The 13,190-nt window shown below is 34.9% G+C and overlaps 1 protein-coding gene across 2 annotated transcripts in view; it reads left to right on the top strand.

The window, feature by feature from the left end:
- Window positions 1–13,190, top strand: part of FSTL5 (follistatin like 5) — a 301,991-nt gene that overhangs the window by 222,718 nt on the left and 66,083 nt on the right. For both annotated transcript variants that reach the window (XM_026061240.1, XM_026061238.1), the window contains exons 7-8: window positions 5,070–5,190; window positions 12,894–13,055. In XM_026061240.1, coding sequence (XP_025917025.1) covers window positions 5,070–5,190; window positions 12,894–13,055 — 283 coding nt within the window. The remainder of the gene's footprint in view (window positions 1–5,069; window positions 5,191–12,893; window positions 13,056–13,190) is intronic.

Here is a 13,190-nt window from a genome sequence, read left to right as displayed (position 1 = left end):
AGACTGAAAAGAAGAAATAACAGATTTCACATGTTGTCAAAAAGCTATTAAGTCAAAATTCTCATTGTTTGCTAATTCCATTTATTAAGGACTCAGCTCAATTTTTCTGTTTGAGGATTTTTGTTTGTATTAATCTACACCTCATGTCCTCATTCTTGTTTTTTCTCTGTTTTACTTGGTTTCTCTTTTATTCTTTTTTCTCCTCCAAAGTGTGTAGTGTTAGAATTCTGACTAGTATTTTCAAGTTCTTCAGAAACTGAAAATTTTAAGACCCTAAGGGCATTATATTTACTATTTCATCTGACCTACATGAAACAGGTCACAAAAAAATCGCAACTTTGAGTGTGTGCCTATGCATAATATGTTTTATGCACTCTGGTGCATAAAAATGCCCTTTTTACTACATACCAATGAAAATGCAAGAAAAATCTCTAAGAGAGCAGCATACTGACAAAGAACCAACCATGGTGTTACAAAAGATACTGTAGTCTCTATGGTAGTACACAAATTGAAAAAGTCTTATACAGTCTTCTGTGTTGAGAAAGCTGGCAACGGTCATCATAGATCTATTAATGAAGAAGGGCAGGCAAATGATCACAAACTTTCTCATATGCAACAAATTAGCATATGAAAGAAAGTTATAAAACCAAAGGAAATAATTACAGATTTATAAACAAAAATCACCTTTAGGTTTCTGCTGTATTGTAAGACAACTAAGCAAAGATCCATTGTCAAAGCCAAAAATCATCTTTCCATATTCCTTTACTTGTTATTCATGACACATATCATGATTCTTAAATGTCAAGTCCGTCAACAGAATAGAGAGCTGTAGTGGAATCATTGCTAAATAGTTGTTCAATCCTATCTTTTTTTTCTGGATGACAAAACTAATTAGTTTCTCAATTTAATTTTAGAAGTTCCGTGGCATTTCTATTTGAACAGTAGTCAAATTAGTCTATTGTTAAATGAATGTATTCAGCAGAAATTGGACTTGCAGCAATGTTTTAGGGTTGTCAAACAGGTTTTCAAAAGGTAACTTTTTTTCCCCTGCAATTGCTGCTGTTGATGTTTGAAGGCTCTGATTCAGTGATGTTCACATCTGTCTGTACAGATGTGGGTTTTTTTCAGTGACTTAGCTTGTGAGTAAGCCTAAGTAAAAGTCAACACTCAAAGAACTTTGTCTATGCTTCACCATTGCCTTCCAAACACTGCTTACAATATTCAATTTTCATTCTATTGGATCATTTGTTTTAATAAACAAAAACAAGCCTTGAACTCAATATAGTAATAAGCCATTTATTTAGTAGTTGTAAAAAAACACCCATAAAACTCAAACATATTGAGTGATGAAATGACAATCTCATGGGGGTAATTCTATTGAAATGCAAATATTTCTGTGTAAATTGACTACAGAGTTGTTTTATCCAGGATTTGTATGTAAAAGGAGGGAGATGCCATAACACAGACCTGCATTTACTTAGAAAATAGCTGTGGTACTTAAAAATATCATCTTCCTAGAGCAGATCAGTCAAAGGCCTGAAACAGGTGAGTGTGCTTCAAAGCAACATGTAATAATTTAGCATAAGTAATAAGGAAGATGGGTTAAGCTGGTTTCCACCACTTTGCATGGTGGCAGCTAAATGTTCATACATTCCATTTTGTGATCTGTTTTTTTCGCAAATACCTTTGGCATAGATTACTTAAAAATGGTAGACAACAATAATATTAGCTATTTGCTAGATGAAAATGCATGTACCTCCAGTATGACTCTTCTGAAGGTTCATTCTTACACTAAGAACTTGAAGAGCAACACTTTGAAAATATTTGTTGAGCTAGTAGGGGAAAAAAGGTTAATTGAACTTTTATTGCTTCCTACACTTCTAGAAAGTGATAAAGGTAACAAATGGTGAATGATGGTGATTGTTGGAGTTATTCAGGTGGAGTTTTTTTGAGGGGAAATGCAGGTTTAATGGTTCAAATAATTCATCAAAGTGAAAAAGTGAACATTAAAGGGGGTTCTTTGTTTTTTTCTAATGATAACTGTGTTAGGTAGTGGCATATTGGAGGCTCTGTAGAAATATTGTCTGTGTAACTGGAATGTTAATACAGGTATAGTTAGCTTGGGAAGGACAAGCTTTTTTCAGTCATACCAGGTGGATTAATTATTAGGCAGATATTTTGTTTTTTTTTTTCCTCCCATGAGAAACTAGCAGAATCATCTGAAGCACAGGGAGTTGTACAATGTGAAATTTAGTTGCCCAAACACCTTTTGGGGGAAGAAATGCAATGAGATATCTATTTCTGAATAAGTATTTAGGGAAAAAATGTGAAAGGTTAAGAGGAAGTTCTTCTGGATTTCAGTTTGATCAATAAGAAGGTTGAAGATGTGAAAGGGCAAGGGAGCTTGTGTGAAAAATAAATACACAATCTTTGAGCTTGTGACTCCTAGGAAAGAAGAAAAACTGGAAAGTAATGCAGTGGGACTGGAGAAAATAGATTCCAATAAATTTGGAAGTGGTTGGTGAGATTTAAAGGAATGTAAGAATAGTCATATTGTACCAGAGGTCTAGCCCTGTATTTTGTCTGTGATAGTATTCAAAGGAAAGAATGTAAGAAAAAGACAGCATATAGTGATATTTACCCAAGTTGTTTTAGCATGCAGTTTACAGACTTCCTGAGCAAAAGACTATAGCTGTCTGTACTTAAAAGCTTTTGATAGGTTTTTTTCTTCTGTGAATTTCAGGAGGAAAAGTAAGAATTCAGGTGAACTCAGTTCCATAAAGAAAACAAAAATTTACAGAGAAAGTTAAAAAGTTTATGAGGAGATGACTTATTAAAGCCTGGTGTTCAAAGCCCTGAAACTCAGATTGAAAATACAGAAAATGAAGACTGAGTCGAATTTACTAAAGTGCATATAAGAATTCTGTAAATATAAAAACACAACATCAGAAGAACAAAACCCTGTGAGGTATAGTAGGAGGAACTACAATGAGCAAAGCAAAGGTATTTTGTGAAAACATTAAGTTGATCTCCTACTTGACAAACAGCTGTCAATAGACAGCTGATAAGACGAACATGTTGAATTGTTTTTCCACTTCTACCTTCATTTAAAATTAACAAAAGTATCAAAAGGAGAAGATAATATTTTGATAAATTAAATGTGTTGAAGTTGCTCACTCTAGAACTGGCTAAATAAATACAAAAGCATTAGGATTAATTTCTGAAGAACAGGTGGGGCCTTGGAAGACTGGTATAAACATGGTGAGGAGAAGGTACGAGTCAGGGAATCTGGTTAATCTAGTTGGCAGAGCCTACAGGTACACTGTAGCAGAAAAATATTGGATTTCAGTCTGCTGACCTGAAGTCTGGGGAAGTGGAGTGGAGACCCTACAGTCCTACAGGCTTCTTGCTTTTCTCATATAGAGCATCTGCAATATGAGGAGAGACTGAGAGGCCTGGGGCTGTTTAGCGTGGAGAACAGAAGGCTTCTGGGGCATCCTATCAATGTGTATAAATGGGAAGAGTAAAGAAGACGGAGCCAGCCTCTTCTCAGTGGTATCTAGTGAAAGGACAGGATGCAAAGGGCACAGACTGAAATACAGGAAAGTCCATTTAAACAGAATAAGAAGCTTTTTACTCTAAGGTGACTGGAACAGGATGGCCAGAGAGGTTGTGGAATCTCCATTCTTGGAGAAAAAGTGGAGTGGACTCAGTTCTGAGCAACTTGTGAGCATGCATCCCTTCCAACCTCAGCTGTTCCGAGACTCTTATTTACTTGCCAGTGGTTATGACGGCAGTCTTGCTCATCATTAAATAAAATAGATGCTCTGATAGTTTTTCATCCCATAGACACTTTTAACCTGCCACTGGAGCATCTTACAGGAACTTCCTTTCAACAGCTTGCCTTTCCCTATTAAAATGTTACTCCCCATTTTGCTATGGATAAAGGAATGAACTCTGTCTTGATGTGGCATCATGAGGGATGTAGAAGCTCATTAGGACAGAGTTCCTTTCTCTCAATGTTTTTTCTTTGCCTCCCTCTATACAAGTTAGAATACCCTGGGGGATCATACATCATTTGAGTTTCTGAGGGGAACAGAAATATGCTCTCTCTCTCTCATTTCCTGTATTGTGGGAGGACACTTCATACTGTAGTCAGCACTATTGATTTTATGCAGCAGAAAATTATTTTCCCCTGGATAGTTCTCAATTAGTCACTTGCATCCCATGGCTATCCCTGTTCCATCACTCAGCTGATGCAAAAGCAGCAGAAATGGGGCTATTCACCCTGGTGCAGAAATTCAAGTTTACAAAAGTAGTGCTTCTGTAATGAATCACTGACTGTAATGAGATACGTAGGTGTCCTAGCTTGGTGATTATCACCGTCCTAATGAATCAGAGACCTGCTGGATACTTTGGGCTCTATGTGTGAGCCTCTTTGTGAGCCTCTGTGTGTGAATGTCTGTGTTATGTACAACTGTAATATGTGTGTGTTATAGCCCTGTATCCTGTGGTAAATCACAAGGACAGGATATTTAAGTAATTTAAAGATTTTTAAGCATATTTAAGAGGCTGTTTATGTTAAGGAGCAAAAAATGGGTCTAAGCTGACCATGAATAAATTTGAAATTTAAAAATGAGCAATTTTTCTTTTCTGGGTATCTGTTTATTTCAAAGGATGACCATACTTTCACAAAATGTTATTTACCTTGTTAAACTGCAGTGAGGTTTAACTTTTATTTCTAATCAGATCCAATCCTAAATAGCCTTTCTCCTGCAAATAACTATCACAGCTAAAAGAGCAAACACCTTATTCCTGATTCTGGGTTTAATAAATTGTTAAAATAAAAGTTATATTTTCTTTTGCAGACAAAATATATTAGGCAAGATTAAACACCTCTGCCATTCCAAAAAATAATATCTGGATTTCAGATTATTGTCAGTTATTCTGGTTTAATGTCTGTGGTGACTGATATTTGCATCACAACTTTGTTACGAAGATACAGAGTATAATTATTTTACAGATACTAAAGTAATTATGATAACCTTGTTTTTAATCTTTCCCTGTAGGATTTTGGAGATGATGGGTCCTTGTACATTACTAAAGTTACCACAACTCATATGGGAAATTACACCTGCTATGCTGATGGCTATGATAAGCTCTATCAAATTCATTTTCTCCAAGTGAATGGTAAGGAAGGTTGTTCTAGTTACCAAGTCATACGGGACTTGGATTTGGATTTCATTAAGTAGATTTGTTGTTGCTGTTGTTTTACTTTTCAATATTATGTTACAGCTCAAAAGAAAAGGAGATATGATTAATTTTCCTCATTCTTCTATAATGAGCTTGCAAAACAATAAAATATAATCATTTTCATTTAGTACTGTATGAGTAATACTTATTAGAAGAGGTAAGATAAGTCCAAAGGACTTGTTCTATACAATGAACTGTTCACTTATGTGCATGATTAACATGTTATCTGTAAAATAATGAATTTTTATCAAAAATGCAGTTTTGAGTACCAATTTAGTAGTTCTGAAGAACACACGTGGAAAAGTGCAATGTATAGGTCTCTTGTGTTAAAAACATGTTGCATTTAGTATAATATTTATACATAAGTATATGTTATATATAGCTATATAATATATATTAGAGTATATATAATGTATATTTGATATAATTATATGTATAATATATAATATATATAGTATATATTTATATTAAAAAGATACAGTACTCTAAAATCTGTTTGGAATTGATAATGGCTTGAAAAGTCAGACTTGACTGTTGCTCCTCTATATCATTCAGATCATTTAAAGCTGCCCAGACAAATTGCCTGGTCCGTATTTGCTCTGCTTGGAGAGCTGGCGTTCCATAGGCCAGCCCTAGAGCAGTACCTTCCCACACTTTTGGATGATGCTTTTCTGGGGAGTGGGGGAAAGGAGATAGGAGTCCTACAGAGCAACAGGGTCATGTGCTGTTCAGAATGTGCATATTGTAGATAAATGAAGTCAAAATCATTGAAATTAAAGCTCTGGTCAAATGAGTGGGTCTTCCATAGTTTATATCTGTACATTGAAGCAGCAATCTTCCTAAGCACAGCGTGATAGTCAGTACTTATAGCCGTGATAATGACTAATTAATATGATGACACTTGTATTAACAGAAGAGTCAGATAAAGTTTAATGAGATTATGAGGCTTTGTTGGTCTTAAAATCTAACATGAGGGTTCTATGAATACAATGCAATTAGATTTCAAGCTCTTTCTTCATGTGCATTTGTGTAAATCCGTATTTGCTTAGAAATAATATTTATATAATTTGCATTGAATACTTTGCAAATATTTTACATATATGTATATTTTAACTTTAAGATTAAACTGTTTAGGACTTCTTTTTTAATCTACAAGTTTTGAATTGCCTTGTTCAGCGCAAAGAAATAATTAGCTTCCATTGGGATCATTAAGCAATATGGATAATCAGCACTGTAAAAAAAACATGTTTTATGGTTAGAAAATTCAATCTTTATTTCTATATAAACAATCTGTAAGTGAATATTGTAAGTAATATTATAATAAATTGGTATTTAATCCTTTTTCATACAAACTATAAAAAGACCAAGCAATACAAAGCTATGATGGTGCAGGAGTAATTGTTTCACTAAATAATGATAATTATTGGCATTTTATATAATACTTAACACCTTCAAAGTCTATAGTTTTGTGAACGTATGGTTTTGTGAACATTTCTATTTTGGGGGGCGGTGGGTCTGGTACAATTGAGCTGAATTACAGTGCCTACCTACAAAAACTATTTCTGCTATTATGTGTTGAGGACTAAATAATGAGGCCAATTCATCATTTACATTCTTATGAACAAAACACAAACACCACGTTGGAACCTCTGCTTTAAATTCATGATGCACTTCTTAATAATACTATATGCAAGATATAATTTCCAAAGGGTTTGTCAGCACTACATGCATTAGTCTTATCTGAGAGGGACTGACACTTTCAGACGTACTTGAGAGAAGTAGCCACGTGTTGTTTGGTTGAACTCTGAAAATGTTATTCAGCATAGAAAGTCTTCAGGATGCCCTTTTTCAAATCTAAAATGGGCTGGTCTTATTAATTCATGAAATGGTTTCTTGCTGAGTCTTCAATTCCACCAGAAGCCATTTTTTCTCAAAATGTTTCTATAATCAAATGGTCATACTAATAAGAGTCTGAGCCTGTTTTTTGGGGGTTTTTTTCTGTTTTTTTTTTCTTTTTTCTCCAAATATCTGTGACATTACAGTTCATGCTGTCAGGGTTTTCTCCTTTACTGTTGTTGACATCATGTAGCATAAAACCCCTGAATTAGGAGGACTGTTCTCAGATAATGATGGGTATGTTTAATGGTTTTAATACTACTAAAGACAAAGAGGAGCTATGGAATTCACTGTCCCATAAAATATTTTTAATATCAACCTCATAATTTGTCTTTAAAATCCTTCTTTACTGAAAAAGCAAACAGTATGAATAGATCAATATAATGCAAAGGTGAGTCATCTGTACTTGAGAAGCATTTATGTTATTTCCCGCATGCTTGCTTGTTAGCCTCTGATTTTTTCCACAGCAGCTGTTCAAGAGACTACATGGGAATGCTGGTAGAGTTCTTTGAAACAAAGTAGTAAACTGTGGCCAGAGCAAAATAATTGTAACAAATATTCTTGTAATATTGGTCATTTTACTAGTAGGGAGTTACTTCTCTCTAAAATGCTGTTTCCAGGTATTAATATATTCAATTAACCACTTTATGTAATAATTATTCAGCTATATGGGACAGCAGAAATTTATACATCATTTAAGTGGGGAAAAAAAGAATAGTTTGAATAATAAAACAGGATTTTTTTTTCCTTACGGCTGGACTCTATTGCTTATGTTAATTGGAAGTATTAAAGGATCATTGTTAAGAGTAATTACTGCTTATTGTTATGTTCTTAGGATTACATAAACATGGTATCACTAGAACAGTTTGTGAAAACAGAAGTTTTAGATGGTGTTTCTTCTACAACTGAAATACAAGAGCCTTGAAAATTGTTATTGGAAGAGCTGAAATGCCTTAACAAGATTGGCCTTTCTCATTCATTCAGTGCTTACCAAGTGATGGATCTATGCTCTCCATACCCAGGGATGTTAATCTTATTGATAACAAAAACAATTACAGTCATATTATCTAGATTAGTTAAAATAATTATTTATAGCTCGGTTTTTCTATTTTATGAGTGGAATGTGTATACACATCATAGCCTAGATTTTTCAAAGTGTGAACTTGAGGAATTTTGCTTTTGGTAAGGTGTTTTTGAACAAAAAATATCATCAGTTATATTACAAAACAGAGGATTGCTTTCAAATTCAAACCTGCTCTACAAACAATATGAATTTATTGTGTATGGTACAAGTTAGCTTAATAAATATAAAACACTAATGTGAAATTTTTCTTTCCGATTACGTAGCAATGATGATATCCTACACCCTGTGCTTTTACATTGATTCACAAGGAAATTTCTGTGCAGGGAGATGAGAAGAGTTTTCCCTGTCTTGGTTTCCAAACAAAAGGTCTATTAAAAAAAAAAAAAATTAGTACCTCAAGGGAAAGAAAAATGAGTCCAGACCCTCAGCCYGATATAAATCAGTGATTTATAGTGTCTGAGGCATTGTTTCCTGCCTTTGTCTTTCCAAACAAAATATCTCAGTTTAATCAAAAAGAAAAGTTATATAGAGTGTTAGAAGAACCTAGTTAGACTATATATATTATATATATCTTTCTTAAATGGATACATTCTCTTTGGATCCCAGACAGCTTGACAAGACTATTTTTCTCTCATAAATTTTTTTCCCATTAGACATGATTGAAGTAGTCTTCGGGGATTTTTATAGCAATTGTAAGCTGCATTGAATAGTTATATATTCATCATATTTGGAGCCAGTAATCTCACATGGCTTGTTGAGCTGAATGATGAGGGTTGTAGCATGGGCACCTCTTTGCTTCATTCAATTAGGTATTATGCAAGGCTCTGCTAAAGACAGTCATGGAACCTGCCCCTCACCCGCCAACCTTTTTAACCCATGTAATGACCACTCTCTTATGAAGTAGACTACTTTTGGTTAAGGTGCCAGAACACACCTCTTTAAAATTCAACATTTAACAATCACTTTTCTTCCATATGTAAAATTTGCTTTCTGTGAATAGTTATGCTCAGTTACACAAAAAATGTGAGTGAAATAAATCCAAAGAGGTGAGAATCACAGCCGTATCGAATTCATTTTTGAGACTGAACTAGTACTAAACTAATATTTTGATAGTCTGCATGCCTTAGTTGCACAGTTCTTGAGGACATATTACAGGTAGCCTCCAGGATAATATGAGATCAAAAATTTAAATGCAAGACAAGTATTGAAAAATGTTTCTAGTTGTGTAGATAACCTATCAGACACAGATTTGCTGAAGAAAGTTGGAGATGGGAACAAATGGAGGAAAAACAGGGCAAGAAGTGAAGAGTCTTGTTATAGCTTAGGGAGTTGTTTTCTGTGCCACAGCCTTGGTGTTGCAGGGGTACCGCTGTGGCTGGGAAAACACCACTAAAGGGAATAGCACCTACTCCAGAAAGGTGGGATAATAAAAGAAAACTCAGCCATACCTTCAGGGTTATTTCGACCTTCACATTTCCTGACCCTCGAGTGGTTAATTTAGCAACAACAGCATCTTCTGAAGCAGGATTTTTATGCTGATGTTTGTTTTTTTTTTGATTAGGAAGTGTTTGATTGTCTATTTTCTAAAACTTTGCTAAGAATAAAAGTGGCCAAAAACTTATCATCTACCTCAGGTGCCTACATCTACTACAGCTTTGGCACCTACAGCCTGGTTTAACTGATAGTAAAGAGGGATGTGTAACTCATCCTTCATAGGCAGGAGCATATATTTTAAAGGCAACATGTATCTGTAGGTTTCCTTCAAGAGGGATTGTAAGCCTCCTCTGTTGAAGTTCAGGTTTCTGTTTCCAGGCTGTGTTTATTCCCAGTGGTGTGTGAGGCCTTGTAAAATAACAAATTTTGCCAAAAGCACAGGATTATTAAAGTGATGTGTTTAGCATGTACAATCTGATTTGGGAAGTAAACAAAAACAAGAGCAACAGCTGGAGTCATGACAGACTGATGCTCTTCATTATAAAATACTGCTCTCAGTTGCTTATAACTTTGTGTAATTTAAACCCTTCAGGCTGAAATATTCTGTACTGGATATTTGCCTAAAATATCTGTTTAATTTGCAGCTAAATCATCTAGGGGTTTCTGAGAATGAAGTTGAGGGAAAATACACTGTTTTTCCCAAACTAAATTAATGTATATCTTTTTCTATTCATTGAAAATTCTCCAAAATTTGACCTGTAGAATTTTCTGTTCACACTCACTCAGTAGAAGTTTATCTGGTATGGCAGGTTTCATACGCAGTGAGAATATTCCATCACAGGTAACAGGTGTGCAATGACTTGCAATGCCTTACTTTTAGTTCTAGAAGTGGTCTGTATTCCTGAGATGCTATGGGCTGGGCCTGAGAGCAAGAAATAATGGTAGTACTCTCTGTAAGGACACTCAAGCAAGACAGAGAAATAAACCATTTGGTTTTGATGCAGAGGGAAGTCTGCTACAGGAGGTAGATCACTAAAAGAAATAGCTTATGCTGAGAAATGCTGAATGGGACAGAGGTTAAAACTGGGCCCTAGGGAAGGAATTGGAGTAGGACCGGGAGGTGGGGTGCTGAAAGAGGCTCAGGCCACCTGAGCATACAGTCCTGAGCGGGGCTCACTATGAGGAGTGCAGGGCGGAAGGCATGTCTCAGAGCCACGCACGCAAGTGGTACGGGAAAGGACACAGCTGGGAAGAGGTGGAGAGGAACAGGAATGGGAACGGCAAGCTTGGGATGAACAGAAGTAGAGATCTGTGCCCATAAAACAAATTCCCTTCCAGAAGCCAGATGCGAACCTGAAATCCCTAGTTTTTATATGCCCCTGCTCTCAGCTGGTAGTCTAAGCAACTAGCAGTCACAATTCTCACATTTTTCATCTTCTTCCATGCTCTTTCTGTATATTTTTGTAGTTTGCGTGTAGGGATTATGTGTAATATGCCATGTATGTTATTTGAAAAGACCTTTATCTCTAATTTCTTTTTTAGTATCCCTGAAACCTACTATTTTTCACTTCCTGAGATGCAGTACATTTGTGTGCTGCTTACAGTGTAGAAATCTGAGGCATTTCTGTGCTCTAATTGAACAGCATGCTGGGGCATTTCTTGTAAACAGTTGGATAGCATTTGAAAATATTTAAACTCTTGCTGAAATACTCACAGTTAATTTTTGATCTTGTTATTTTTTTTCATTATCAACTGATACTTCATCCTCTACCCCACTGTGGTTTGTGACACCAGCTAAGTATTTCACATTTTTATAACTATATTAAAGAAAACTTTGGGGAACAGAAAATATGTTTCTTTAACCTTTGTTACAGTTTTTTTTTCTTTTAGAAATACCCTCAAAATAATTCTCTCTATATGTAATTAAAGATAAGATCACTGATTATTCATGTAAAATATCTAAATAGCAAGGTAATCATACATTACCAATAAGAGTACATCCACCTTGATATCATATGCCCTGTCTCTACCATTACTGATATAGCAGACTTAGTTGATAAGCGTGAATAGTAACAAGCTCACAACCCTTGGAAAAGTGACCATTCATATTTTCTGCTAATACTGAAACTCAGAAGACTAGTCTGGCCTATATACTGCTAGAGTTCAAAAAGAATTTATTCAAGTCAGATGCTTTAGCACCATCATTTAAATAAAATTAATTGATCTGATCTCAGCCTCAAATTCAGATAATGTGAGATATTATATGATGAAATCTACAGCTATCCAGTCATATATATAAAACATACAAAATGAATTTAATTTTCCAAAATGGCTACATATGCTTGTGTATCTATGCTGATTAAGATTAATAATTCAATTTATCATTCTGTTGATCTGCCTAATGGGTAAGAAATACGATATGAAGTAATGTATATGACATAATAAACTAATATTTTTATTACTTCCAAATGGGTAGTCTTTCATTCTAGGACTATTTTATTAATTACAATATTTAGAAAAATAGGAAGCTCTAGATTAGATCTGAATGTCCTCATAGTCCAGAAGCATATATCTAAGACTCATTCCGTACATTTTATAAAAAGGGCAAAAAGTTTTTTCAGTAGGCATAAGAAATCCCCTATAGACATGTTAATACGTGTAATCTGGGAGCCTGAGGTTTTACATCACTCCAGAATGGTATCTAATATAACTAAAGATAGTGTCAAGTATTATAAACAAGATTACATTAGTTGTACAGGTAATAGGGATTGCTAATAGGTGTTTTGGGGAGCGAAAAAATGGTGGAGGTGGAAAACTTAAAAGGTTTGTGAAAATGGACAATTTTAGTCTGTATATATCACATTATAACTTACTGGAAGATCCTGGTACATTCTACATTATTCACTTTTTTTAATAAAGAAATGTAAGGAAAAAAGTACCAGTATTATTACTAAACCCCAGAACTACTGAATTAGAATTCAAGCTTGTTCATTGATACTACAGGCAGTGAAAAGAGGTATTTCTTATAGAATATTCTTTCTGCTTCATAAATTTATTGTGACGGAGTTCAGTGTTAAATGTCGCTGAATATGTGACTGATGCCACATCTGTGTGTTGCAGTGTTGTTATATATAGCTGCAGGAGTCTTTAGAGTTGCTTATAATTTGTTTTTTTAAATGGAGATAACATTCTTCTCCACTGAATGATAATTATTTTCTGCCTCTAGTTCCACCAGTCATTCGAGTCTATCCAGAGAGCCAGGCAAGGGAGCCTGGTGTGACAGCTAGCCTTCGGTGCCATGCTGAAGGTATTCCCAATCCACAACTTGGCTGGCTGAAGAATGGAATTGATATCGCTCCCAAGTTATCCAAACAGCTAACTCTTCAAGGTAAAGGGGCATATTTATTATTTTCTATGGGTTGGGAATGTTTTATCATTGTATCCTTTCTGTACTAGGTCGTATTACACAGTTTTAACCAAGAGTTGAAGTCTAAACACTTCAGGAGACATATTCCAGTTATTC

Source organism: Apteryx rowi, unplaced genomic scaffold (assembly GCF_003343035.1).
Source record: "Apteryx rowi isolate R43461 unplaced genomic scaffold, aptRow1 scaffold_178, whole genome shotgun sequence".
Lineage (NCBI taxonomy): Eukaryota > Metazoa > Chordata > Aves > Apterygiformes > Apterygidae > Apteryx > Apteryx rowi.
This window is presented reverse-complemented; position numbering and strand designations above follow the sequence as displayed.